This window comes from Budorcas taxicolor, chromosome 21 (assembly GCF_023091745.1).
Source record: "Budorcas taxicolor isolate Tak-1 chromosome 21, Takin1.1, whole genome shotgun sequence".
Taxonomy (NCBI): domain Eukaryota; kingdom Metazoa; phylum Chordata; class Mammalia; order Artiodactyla; family Bovidae; genus Budorcas; species Budorcas taxicolor.
In genome coordinates this window covers 5,174,268-5,187,448 of record NC_068930.1, presented here as the reverse complement: position 1 = coordinate 5,187,448, position 13,181 = coordinate 5,174,268, and the positions used below count along the sequence as shown (strand labels likewise).

General features: G+C 53.2%; 1 protein-coding gene across 1 annotated transcript in view; it reads left to right on the top strand.

Annotated features, from left to right (window-relative positions):
* ATP10A (ATPase phospholipid transporting 10A (putative)) overlaps positions 1-13,181 on the top strand; it is a 180,544-nt gene that overhangs the window by 118,576 nt on the left and 48,787 nt on the right. The window contains exons 3-5 of the mRNA XM_052659931.1: positions 3,919-4,004; positions 11,473-11,579; positions 11,941-12,072. Of these exons, the coding sequence (XP_052515891.1) occupies positions 3,919-4,004; positions 11,473-11,579; positions 11,941-12,072 (325 nt within the window). The remainder of the gene's footprint in view (positions 1-3,918; positions 4,005-11,472; positions 11,580-11,940; positions 12,073-13,181) is intronic.

Genomic DNA, 13,181 nt, shown 5'->3' with positions numbered 1-13,181 from the left:
ATGATGAAATATTATGTGTCTGCTTCAATGGACTATAAATGCCCTTTTGCAGACATCACTGCTTCTGTTTTAAGGTGGAAAATGTCGATGTTTGCTTGTATGGAATACTCATTAGTAATTTGTTTAATGCAATTAGGAATCTCAGTATGGATAAGAGAATCTTCGTGATGAAGCAGGCGTTCATTCAGTGACTTCTCTGGGCACTGCTGAGTCAGACCCTGGCTCCCCTGTGGGGTTGACCTGGAACGTGGCCCCAGGGGTAGCTGGTCGGCCTGAGAGGGCGCCAGGCGTCAGGGACTCTGAAGGGTCTGCAGGGAGGGGTAGCCGCGCGCCCTGGGTGAGCTGGCTCACCAGGCTCTCCACTGCCCCGGTTTCTAGGGAATGCAAGCTCAAAGGCAGGGCCCAGGACTCTCCCCGCGTCACTGCCCTGCCTTCCTTTCCACCTGTTGAGGTCAAATCACTTGGTCCAAAGCAGCTTTGAAAATGTTTGCGGTAGAAACCATGAGCTTAAGGTGCTTGCTGGGATGTGGAGACTGTGTGGTGAGCACTGGCAGCACACTTGGCGGAGGCGTGGGCGCGCTGGGCCCCAGCGCGGGGAGCGGGCGGCAGAGGGCTGCCGCGTGACCCCTGCTGACCACGCTGCTCCTGCAGTGCCCCCGGCGCCAGGGCCACTGCGGTGGGGGGAGTGGTTAGAATCACCTCTGCAGTCGTGGACCTGTGATTCCACAGGTCTCCAGAGACTTGAGAGCCGAGTCTAAATGCCAGGAGGCCCGCAGTTCTTAATCAGAAGAACCAGGAGTAGATCCTAGGGCTCCTGGTGTTTTTTTTGCTCCAGTTTTGAGTGAACGGTGCTAACTCTGCATCCAAGGGCATTGCTGAAGATGGGAAGGGGGTACATTTAACTGACACGTGTTTTTGAAAACATTAAAACTTTAAGGCATGTTTGTTTGGCAATTTCTGTCGAACCAGTTGTACGCTTTCTGGCTTATACATATTCATATATGTATATACATCATCTTTATACCTATACATATCTGCATCATGTTTTCTTATTAGTGCAAGGCAGTCTTGGCAAGGCTGCTGAGCTGGGTGTCTGAGAAGCTGAGGAGCCTCCCTCAGTCACCCCCCGGCCACGTGACCGTGGGCATGGTCCTTCATCACCCCGCCTTAAAAATGGTTTGAAAATGGACCTCACTGTGGTGCTGTGAGGGGTGGTGAACAGCGTGTGGCACGGTACTCGGCATTTAGTGAGCTCTCCGACGCTGCAGCTGTAGCTGACGAGCATGATGATGACGCCAGGGCTGCGTGTGTAGAGGCGTCCTCGGTGGCTTACGCATGAGGGGCTCTACGTTTGTGCTGAAGTTCCTGGACTTCTGAGCTAGGTGCTACTTGATGACTCATCTCTGTTCACAGTCAGTTCTCAGTGTTTGTTTATATTTGCTTTCTTTAAACTGTTTATTGTGGAACCCCTTTGTTATGTTGAACTGTTTGTTTCTTGGCCATGCCACGGGCTTGTGGGATCTTAGTACCCTGACATGCCCCTGCGGTGAAAGTGCAGAGTCCTAACTGGACCTCCAGCGAATTCCCCCATTTTAGCCATTTTTGAATGTGCAGTTCTGTGATATTAAGTACATTCAGAGTCTCATTCAGAGTCTTGTGCAGTTGCCCCCACCATCCATCTCAGAACTCTTTCACCTTCCCCATATTAAAAATATGGAGTTAGCATGCGTGGCATAGAATGGTGGACTGGACCTTCTGTCCTTGCTCTGGGGCTGGGTCAACAGGAGCTTGGCTGGTGGGTGACTTGGGCACCACCTTGAACACAGTTTGGCAGGAGGTAGATGGGTAAATGATTGGGTGGAGAGAGTAACAAATATATTTCTTGCATGGGGGTATTTAGAGATTGCCAGTTAAGTTGGAAACAATCAAGGTAAGTAGAATTTTCTCATCCAAAAGATGTGCTCCGGACACAAAACTCTTTTTAAATGGGAAAGTTAAAGATGGGCTTTATATTTATATTAGTTTGTTAGGGCTACAGAGTGGCCTAAACAACAAATTTATTTTCTCGCAGTGCTGGAGGCCACAGAGTCCAAGGTCAAGGTGTCCACAGCATTGCTCTGTTTGAAGCTCCTCTCCCTGGTTTGTAGATGGGTGTCTCCGCCCTCTTTCTTTTCAGTCATCCCTCAGCACACGCGCGCGCGTGTGTGTGTGCGTGTGTGCATGTCCACATGCTGGCAGATTCCCTCTTCTTAGCAGGACACCAGGCAGATCGCATGAGGGATGAGGGCTCACCCTAATGATCCCATTTTGCTTTACTTACCTTTGTAAAGACCCTGTGTCCAAATGCAGCCACATTCTGGGGTACTGGGGATTAGGGCTTCAACATGTGGATTCTGGGAGTGGGAGTGGGGAAACACAGTTCAACCCAGAACAGCCTCCGCGGGGCCCTCCAGGTCTAAAAATCCTCCCCAACAAGCAGACGAAGGCAGGCATCCCGTGCCCTGGGCACACACATTCCCTAGGGCACAGGCTTATTGGTGGGACGTTACAAAGGCAGCTCTGACGCTCCAGAGACAGAATGTTCTAGTCTCTGAGCCATGCACGTTACATTTTTCTTCGAGAGAAAGAATCATAAACAGAGACAGAGTATTTTAAGTCCACCCTCCCTGTCTGCCAAGAATAACCCTCGTGTGCTGGGGAACTCACCCCCTTCAGGGCCGTCCTGGGCGTTGCATCTGCAGAGGTCTGCTCTGGAAAAGGCAACTGCCTGGCTTCAGGAGGATCCACAAGGCCTGAAATAAACACACTCCTCCAAGCATAGCCGTACTCTGGAGCAGAGCCAGAGGGCATTTCAGTCCACGGAGAGAGGCGCCCATAGCTAATGAAACTTCAGGAAGAGTCTTTAAAGTGGCGCTCTCTTTTCAGCGATGGAATCGAGCTACTACTATGTAGTGAGTTCTTGCAATGTCCATGACACCCTGGAAAAGAGTCAGGCTGACTTTTGAGTCATTACCTTCACAGCGATCTTCTCTGCCAAGTTGGGGGCGCTGTTGTGCTGGAGTAACCGTTACCTGGAAGGGGGGTCACCAGTGTTTCTACCATCGCTCTGATGTTTAAACAGTTAACTTTTTTCTGTGATGCTAGGCTTGCGTGAGCCAAGACAGATCTTCCTTTTTTTTTTTTTTTTTTAACCACGTGGTGACACTTGATGGATAAAAGAGAATGGCCAGTCTGATCAAAGCAAGCTGGTTTTAAAACTCTGTAGATGGGCCTCAGTAGTTTACACTGGAGGTGTGTCCCAGTGTCTCTCGTTCGTTGCCTGCCACGCACCCTTCTTGCCCTTTCCCTCTCCGCACGCGTCTCTCCACACGAGCCAGGCCTCGCTTCATCTCTTGGTGCCAGACTCTAAGTGAAGGGCTTCCTTTGTGGTGAGCTCTGACTTTTTCATCAAGCAGAAAGATAAAGAAATGATTGGCTTACACACAGATTATTTAAATGTTTGCCTCCAGATATCTGTGAAGAATATTTAGAGCATGTTGAGGAAATGATATTTTTATCCTAAGCTCCTTTTTTTCAGATGGAAGCTGCTTCTCCAAATCCGTGTAGAAAGTTGGAAGGTGCTGATCTGTCTCAAGAAACTCAACTCATCCCTGCCCTCTTCTACCATATATGCTAAATTTACATTAAAGCTACAGTCCTGTGGGCTCACTGACAGCTGTCATTCACTGTAGAAACAAAAATGCACAGGCCAAGCACTGTGTGTGTGCACACGCACGTGTGTGTGTGCACGCACAGGTTACAAACACAGAGTCCTTCATGAAATGCTGCCACTGTGGGTGGGAGACCAAGAAGCAAGTGACTGTTAGATGGACAAGGCTGACCCCAGATCTCTCTAATGTGCTCCTGCTATTATTTTAGGTCTCCGAATTCAATCCTCTGACGTTCACCAGCATAATCGAGTGTGAGAAGCCCAACAACGACCTGACTAGGTTCCGTGGGTGCATGTGAGTATAGACCTCTGCCTGGGCTTACCCTTCTGTTTGACAAACGATATGAGTGTGTACAGTCGACCCTTGAGCAGCTTGCGGTGTGGGGTGCCAACCCCTGCCAGTGTCCATGGTGGATTGATCCCAGGACCTGCCAGGGTACCAAAACCACAGATTTTTAAGTCCCATAGTCTGCCCTCTGGATCTGCACTTCTGCATCTGTGGATTTAGCCAAGCTTGGATGGTGTAATGCTGTGTTTACCGAAAAAAACCCTGCGAATAAGTGGAGCCACACAGCTCAAACCCACGTTGTTGGATGGCCCACGGTGTATAGTATAAGGCAGTGTGTGTCTGTGTGTGAGTGCAGCCTTTCAGGACTGTTGCTGTGTCCCTGAGCTTATGGGGCTGCCTGACAAGAGTCTGTCGGCAGTGGACACTGGTCAGATCCCCTCCGTCCAGCAGCCGGGGAAGGTGGGGGGTGAGAAACACGGTGACTGCACGTGACCCCGTAAGTGGAAGCACAGACGCCAGGCAGAAGGAGCCTGCCTGGGAGGTCATGCCTTCGTTCATACTCTCAGCCACTGAACAAGTATCTGCTGAGCACCTACTATGTGCTAGGCCCTTTTTAAGGCTCTGGGGATAATGCAGTGAACTGAATACAAAGAAATGCCTTCCGTCTTGTTTGTTTCACTGTAGTCAGGGGAACACAGAGACATAAACAAAATTTAAAGTCCTCGAGCATGTTAAATAAATAGTCCAGCTCCTTGCCCTAAAACAGAGAGACGAGAAATGTAGATGAATGACATGGGGCCAGCTGCCTGGTGGTCCTTGTTGAAGCTGGGCTGGAGGCTGTCCAGGGGAAGTAAGGCCACCCTTGTGCTTCTGCGAATGGTTGGAAATTCCTGTAATCGTGTTAATGGTTGTGCAGGCCGTGGACAGGCGGCGTGGGGCAAAGGGAGGTGGGAGAGAACAGGGGTCACATGGACTTGTGGAGCTGCCGCTGGCGGGGATGCCCCGCCGGGGCGCAGCTGTGTGGACCCGAGCCTGGGGCCGCAGGTGTGATGCGGGGAGCTGGGGCTTCCCGCAGTGTCCAGCTCTGCGGGGCCAGCTGCTTAGGATGCTGCTTAGAGGCTGAGGCGCAGCGTGGCCACCACGGACACGTGGGCAGGGCTGGAGCTCTGCTTCTGGAGGGGCTCCACTGCAAGAGCTTTTGGCATGCACTCGAGGCTTTGCCTGTGTGCATGCAGTGGGCTCCTCATCTTGTTGAGGGCGATGGGAGAGTCAGTGAGTGAAAAGTATGCACTATAAAGGGCAAGAGATGTTCACGCCTGCTGAAACTGCAAGTGCTTGCCTGTTCTTGCCTGAGGATCAACTAGAACGTGGAAGGGTTAGATCACCCCTTAAAGGGCCTGGTTAAAAGAGGGTAAAACTCTTAAGAAAAATCCTAAAATGTCAGCTGTAAATTGGGGGGCAGATACTCAGGCCTCTGTCCGAAAGTGGTCTTCTGTGGGTTTCCCAGCCCCTGTGTGCACCACCCAACTCCAGCCCCAGACTTTGTACACGTCACACCATCCTTGGCACCCAGGGCCCAGCGGGCAGAACAGAGCAGACCCTGAAGTGAAGGAGGTGGGGGCAGCCTCTAGGGAGCACATTCTGAGGGCATTCTTGCTGATGGGTAACTGTTGGTGACAACTCTGACCTCCTTCTCCAGGCTGTATGGCGGCCGGTGCCCTCCTGCTGTGTGGGGCATCAGGCACCCTGTGGTGAGACCACCCCCACACAATTGTTGCCTGCCCCAGACTGGGACTAGAGCTGGAGGGGCTTCAGCCCCTAGTCAGCAGCTCTCGGTTCTGCCCTCGGGAGCTCCCTCTGTGTTTGTTGGTTGTTGCTCGGTTGCTCAGTCGTGTCTGACTCTCTGCAACGTCATGGACTGCAGCACGCCAGGCTTCCCTGTCCTTCACCGTCTCCAGGAGCTTGCTCAGACTCATTGAGTCAGTGATACCAGCCAACCGTCTCATCCTCTGTTGTCCCCTTCTCCTCCTGCCTTCAGTCTTTCCCAGCATCAGGGTCTTTTTCCAGTGAGTCAGTTCTTTGCATTAGGTGGCCAAAGTATTAGAGCTTCAACTTCAGCATCAGTCCTTCCAATGGATATTCAGGGTTTATTTCCTTTAAGATGGACTGGTTTTATCTCCTTGCCATCCAAGGGACCCTCAAGAGTCTTCTCCAACACCATGGTTCAAAAATATCAATCCTTGGGCACTTAGCCTTCTTAATGGTCCAACTCTCATGTCCTTACATGACTCCTGGAAAAACCACAGCGTTGACTGTGTGGACTTTTGTTGGCAAAGTATCTCTGCTTTTTAATACCTCTGTGTTAAACGGGGATATTAACTACATCTGGCTTTTACTGAGGCTGGCAGACTCTGAAGCCCATGCTTTCCAACGAGACAGTGCCGGTGAACTACTCTACTGTATTCTTCTGTATCATAGGGAGAATCCAGGAGGCCCTTGTGTCATGGGTGCAAAGCTTTGTCAGTTCAGTATGTGGAAGGCTTTCAGAGGAGAGGGTGCTTAATAAACACTGGCTACTATTACGGTCGTTGCTTCTGGGTCAGTGCTGTCATACGATAGAGCGGGGAGAGCCCAGTTAGCAGGGAGGCCGAGGGGAGAACTCGAATACCCCCTGGGGAGGGAGATCCAGTGGACGTGGACGAGCAGGCCGGCAGGAGGGCTTGTCTCCTGTGTGAGGGTCAGGGAAGAGACTGGTGGAGGAGAGGGGGGAGTTGGGATCCCCTGCATGTGTGGAGCGGGCGAGTTCATCTGGTGGAATGACCCAGCTGATAGAAAAAATGCATATGATAGGCGTTTGGGGAGTAGGAGCTGGATTTACGGGTTTGAGGAGCCTCTGTCTGTAGGTTGTGTTTGAAGATGGTGACACAGCAGACCAGCGTGGGTCAGGGTCAGAGGGCATGAGAGGAAGGGAACAGACAGCGGTTCCCACAGCCGGGAGCAGGGGCCAGGGATGCTCTTCCAAGGGCAGCGCGATGGGAGAAGCACAGGAGCCCGGCTCGGGAGGAAGGCGGCCGTGCGCAGACTCTGCGGGAGCCCTGGAGGGAGGGTCCTGCTGCGGGGGCTGATGATGGGGACGGAGGAGGACTTCTGTTTCAACCACTCTTTCTAGAAACGGGTCTCGAAAAGGAAGGGCCAAGCCGAGAATGAAAGCCTCAAAAAAAGAAGAGGGACACTTGGTAGGGAGAGAGAAATAACAAAGGCCGGGTGGAGATCTCCAGGAGCCCTCCACGGGCGGGGACTGCGGTGACCCGGGAAGGGGTGTCCTGCGGCCCTCGCCCACCTGCAGCCTGAGCACCGCCCCCACGCCAGCCCCTGCGGCCTTTCTCGGGAAGACGCCTCCAGCAGCCAACTCAGCTGCCCAGGCGGACGCCTCCAGCAGGCACTCCCGCGTCCTCCTCGCTGGCGCCACCCAGTTACGCAGCAAGGGCTGCCCCCTCAGGGACCTCTCCCCGCTCTGGTCCAGCCCTGTTACCCTGTCACGCTTTTTCTCACTTTTTCCAACAGGCCATCCTCCCTACTGCTTCCACCAGAGCCGGGCCCACCCAGGTCCTGAGTGCCTAGACCGCCCCTACAGCTGTGCCTTGCTCTCTCTATTGGGCAGTATTTAGGATTTGCTACAAGGATGTCAGGGTGCAGATGGGACCCTCTCGTGGACAGGCCTGTCCAGCTGGGGCTCTGGAGCTAGCTGTTGGCTGCGGTGTGTTGAAAACGCCTCCCTCTGTGACTCGGGCAGAGGTCTGCAGGAAGAGTGCTGGGGAGCGGGAGGCGGCTGAGCAGGGCCTCGGAGAGGGGCCTGGGCCCAGGTCCCGAATCCTCCTCCAGGTCCTGAGCCCTCCGCCAAGCAGAAGGCGGGGAGGGCGCCTCTGCCTGCCTCTCGTTCTGACGCTCAGGCTTGGGGCTGCCCTGGGCTGAAGAGCTGCGGCTTAGCCTCAGGGCCAGAGCCTCAGGGCCAGAGCAGCTGCGGAGCCAGTTCCCTGGTTTGTTGGCTCCCTTCGTCTGCCCCTGGCGGCCTACCTTCAGCCCGGCCTCAGCTGCTGCCCTGTAGCCCCATTCAGGCCACCAGGCAGTCCAGTGGGTTTCACTGTTAATCCAAACGTGAAAGCTTAGCTGTTTGCAGCTGGAGAACTAACCTTGCTTGAGATTGTGCCAAGATATCCCCAGACAGAGTCCCAGCTCATCCCCTTTCCCTTAGGAAAGTTATCCTGTGTTTCTGAACCTTGGCTTCCAGCAAATTCTGGACAGAACAGTGGCTGACAATGGAGTGAAAGACCCGATGTGAATCAGAGCACTTCGTGCCAGAGAGTGGGGTCCCATTGGGTGAATGCCCACAGTAGGAACATCTTTAGAGGCAAAAAGGGGATTTGTGGTTTGCCCAGGGTTGGACGTGGGGGAGGAATGGGGAGTGACTGCCAATGGGTATAGGGTTTCTTTCTGATGAAAACATTCTAAAATTAGCTGCTGGGGATTACTGAAAAACTCTGTGAATATACCAAAAAACCTGGGCTTTACCCTTTAAATGGATGAATTTCACAGTATATGAAACATAGCTCAGGCTTTTAAAAGCATTAGGCGCCTCATTACTCCAGTGTGCTTTAACGCCCACTGGCTTTTATAACTCTGTTTATTTAGTTTTGGCTGTGCTGGGTCTCACTGCCCTGCAGGCTTCCCTTCAGTTTTGGAGGAGGGGAGCTTCTCTCTAGCTGCCGTGGCTCCTCCTGTGGCAGGGCGCAGGCTGCAGAGCGCTCAGGCTCAGTAGTTGCGGCTCCTGGGCGCAGGCTCGGTAGCTGTGACACGGGGTTTATTTGCCCTGCGGCGTGTGGCATCTTCCTGGGTCGGGGATCACACCTGTGTCTTCTGCATTGGCGGCCGGGTGTTCTTTACCGCTGAGCCACCAGGGGAGCCCCTGCTCATTGACCTGAATGCAGTTCCTTTAGCTGTGCATGTGTGTTCAGTTGCTCAGGCCGCCAAACTCCTCTGTCCATGGGATTGTCCAGGCAGGAATACTGGAGTGGGTTGCCATTTTTCTCCCGGAGATCTTCCCGACCCAGGGACCAAACCCACTTCTCATGCGTCTCCTGCACTGCAAGTGGATTCTTACTACTGTGACAGCTGGGAAGCCCCGTCCCCTTAGTGAAGCACTTACGAAATCCTCAGAGAGAGGAGCTGGAAATACTACCACTGCCCACCTTTTCCACTGCCCTGGGCCCTGGCGGCCCAGAGAGTTGCTGTGGATGTAGACTCTGGCCATGAGGGCTCCGCTCGCCCAACAGCCCCAGGGCAGAGTGATGGTGGCCTTGGAAGCCGCTGTTTAACCATTTTCACTTACTCCTAAAGAATGAATAAAACCGAGAGGTTAGTTGGTTTTGTCTTCTGATTCAAGGTTCTGTTTCCAGCTGTAAAGCTGGGCCCTGTTTCTTGTCCTAAGTCCTCCGTGAAGTGGGTTCCAGGGTCCCTGCCTGCAGACCACAGAGCCTGCGGGATCACGGGGGCCCTCAGGATACTGGCCGCCCCCCAGGAGCTCTTCTGCGTGGCTCAGATTAAACGCTAAAGGATGTGTCCCTTTGCTCGGGCTGACGTGGACCAGGCAGCTTAAACCACAGAAACACACTGTCTCACAGTTCTGGAGGCTGGAAGCCTGAGATGCAAGTGTCGGCAGGACCGGCGTCTCCCGAGTTCCCTCTCCGGAGCGCGCAGACGCCCACCTTCTCCCTATGTCCCCACACTGCCTTCACCCCTGTGTTTGACTCTGTGTCCGAGTCTCCTCCTCTTACAGAGACAGCAGGCCTGTGGCGGTAGGGCCCACCCATATGCCCCCATAGGCCCCCATATTAACTCATGCAGGTGGCCAGGGACTGAAGCGGCAGGAAGTGCTGTTTGCTCCAGGAAAACACCTCATGGGCTCCTTTTCACCTTGTTCCTCTCCAGACCAGCTCTGTTCCTGGTCAGTGGGCGCTGTGCTAGGAGCTGTGGGAGGGATGGTACTTGCAGGGGTCTTTGATTGGTCTCCGGACCTCAGAGAAGGAGGCGGGGCTGGGGGTGGGCACAAGGGCTGGAGAGGCCTGTCCACCTAGCCTGTGAGCGGGTGGCTTTGTGGAAGGCGGGGGCTACTGCCTGATTGACGGAGGTCAGGCTGCGCCCCTGCTCGAGTTCTGGAAGCCTCCAGGGCCTCCCCTTGTGACCCATTCATCAGGCTCCTGGGACCCCCTCCACGCCAGTGAGGCCCTAGCATAGGACAGCCTTGGCTAACAGGGCTGAGGGTGTGCCTGCCATTAATGGGTCAAGAAGATGAATTTAAAAAGCAGTTGCTTGAACTTTGTATAGTCTCTGAATCTAAATAACTCGTGCTCTGTCGCTCAGCATGTCCAACTCTTTGCAACTCTATGGACTGTAGCCCACCGGGGTCCTCCATTCATGGGATTTTTCAGGCAGGAATACTGGAGAGGGTTGCCATTTTCTCCTCCAGGGGATCTTCCCCACCCAGGGATCGAACCCACATCTCAGGTGACTCCTTGCATTGGCAGATGGATTCTTTACCACTGAGCCACCTGGGAAGCCCAATAAGCCAAATTATAAAATTGTCTCATGGAATTTATCACATCAAATTTAACATTTTGATGTTTCTGATGACCTTTTATAAGAAGAACAGAATGTAGACACTATTGTTGAAACCAATGTGATCCCTTTTTCTAGAGAAATATTTGTACTTTGTGACAACATGAGGTGTACTGGTGAGCAGTGTTCTCTGTGGTGAGCAGGCCGTGGGCAGAGCCCACCTGGCAGGGTCTTCCTAGGCAAGCTTCCCACCTCGGGCCCCAGTTTGGGCTCTGCTCTCTCTAAGCTGTGGCCAGTCTCTGTGGTGACAAGCCTACAGTGGCCCTGCTTCCAATTCTGATGTGTGGGTCTTTCTCACACCAAGCAATTCTGTGGCATCAGCCGGCTATCCCACAGTCTAACTCAATGCTGACACCACACAGGGAGAGTATCAGATCCCATGGGTGACAGGTTCAGTCCTGTGTGTCAGGAACAGGCTCAAAGACCAAGTATTAGAACAGCAGACATTCCTAGTGCTCTTATCACTTAGGAAATTAAAAGAATTTGGGGGGCTCTGTGCCAGGTACTGGGGCTAATCATTAGAATAAAAGGTTATTCTAGGAGCCCTGTGTCAGGTACCAGGAGCAGAGACGAAATTATACATTTCTTATTATTCCACAAAGCCCATGGGCAAAGTAAATAACAAACATCAGGCTCTGGGGAGGCTTCTAGAAGTTTGTATAGCCCCACCTCCGCTCTTGCCGAGACCCACTGGGCCCCTCCGCCCCTCCCCTGTCCAGCTCCTCGCCTGGGCCTGCCTTCCCTGGTGGTACTGCTTGAGTAGTGAGCACCCTCCTGACCCGTTCCAACTGTTCCCTGACAGCATACATGGCAATGGCAAAAAGGCTGGACTCTACAAAGAAAATCTGCTGCTTCGAGGCTGCACCCTCCGAAACACGGAAGCTGTCGTTGGTATTGTCATCTATGCAGGTGGGTGCTGCGTGTCACCCGTCTGGGACAGGCGCTGGCTTGCCACAGTGGGCTGGATGTTCCTGGACATGGCTCCCTGATTGTTTTGTTCTGTTCCTGATTATCAAAGTAGCATAAACCCATTGCAGGAAACCAGGAGAACAGAAGCAAAATGTTTAATAATATCTGGACCGGGAGTGTTCTTAGCATGTTAGCCTGTTTCTTTCTCTGCATTGCTCCAAGGTGGTCACACATTTGAGCTGCATTGTGGAGCCCGGTTTTCTGACTGAGTTTGTCCCTTGTGGATCGCTGGATGGCAGCCTCCTGAGTCCATCTGTCCGCGCTGGCCCTGATGCATTGCTCTTCTCTGTCTGCCCTGCAGGACATGAGACCAAGGCTCTGCTGAACAACAGTGGCCCCCGCTACAAGCGCAGCCGGCTGGAGAGGCAGATGAACTGCGACGTGCTCTGGTGTGTCCTGCTCCTCATCTGCATGTCTCTGTTCTCAGCCATTGGTAAGTCTTCTTGGAGGGCCGTGAGGAGTCGGCACTGCTGGACAGCCCCCAGGCATGCCTGCCAGGCTGCTTCTGTCTCCTTCTGACCTGGTGCTCCAAATGATAACACGTTTGTCCCGGGCTGGGACTTGAGGTGTTTGTCCCAGTGAGGCCACATGGAGACACCTCAATGCATGAGCTCGGCAAAGCGGTATTTTTGGAATGGGCAACTTCTTGGGTGGAAGGAGAGCCTAATCACGTCTACTGTAATGATTCCAGTGGAAAAAGTTACACTGACCTTCTGACAGCAGGAATAAAGAGAAGTAGAAGCACAAATTCTACTAAAAGGGACTCTGGGAAAACAGGGCAAACATTATTTGGGTTCTGGAAGGGGCTAGCAGTTAGGCTAAGAGCTGACTCTGGCACCTGCAGCCTCCTGTGGCCTCCAGACCTCACCTGCCTGGGGGTGCCTGGCAGGCAAGCACGTGGTGCCTCCGGGCAAATGATGGTTGTACCCCCGCTCAGCTGCCACCATGCCCAGGTGTGATGGGTTTCAGAGCCTATTAAAGGCACAGGTGTGTGGGCATGAAAGGGCTCTGTCATCAGCTGGGCATGGTGAGATCATGTGTGTTGCCATTGGCTTCTCAGTCTTTCGGACTTCCCTGGTGGCTCAGATGGTAAAACGTCTGCCTGCAATGTGGGAGACGTGGGTTTGATCCCTGAGTTGGGAAGATCCCCTGGAGAAGGAAATGGCAACCCACTCCGGTACCCTTGCCTGGAGAATTCCCTGGATGGAGGAGTCTGGTAGGCTATAGTCCCTGGGATCCCAAAGAGTCAAACATGATTGAGCAACTTCACTGGTTCTTAGTCTGTGAGATGTGAAATTTGAATCTCCAAGCAGGGACAACAGGCAGTATTCAGAGCTTACTAGTGTGTTGCAAGGAGAAAGCAATGGCATCCCACTCCAGTACTCTTGCCTGGAGAATCCCGTGGATGGAGGAGCCTGGTAGGCTGTGGTCCATGGGGTCACGAAGAGTCTGACACGACTGAGCAACTTCACTTTCACGTTTCACTTTCACACATTGGAGAAGGAAATGGCAACCCACTCCAGTGTTCTTGCCTGGAGAATC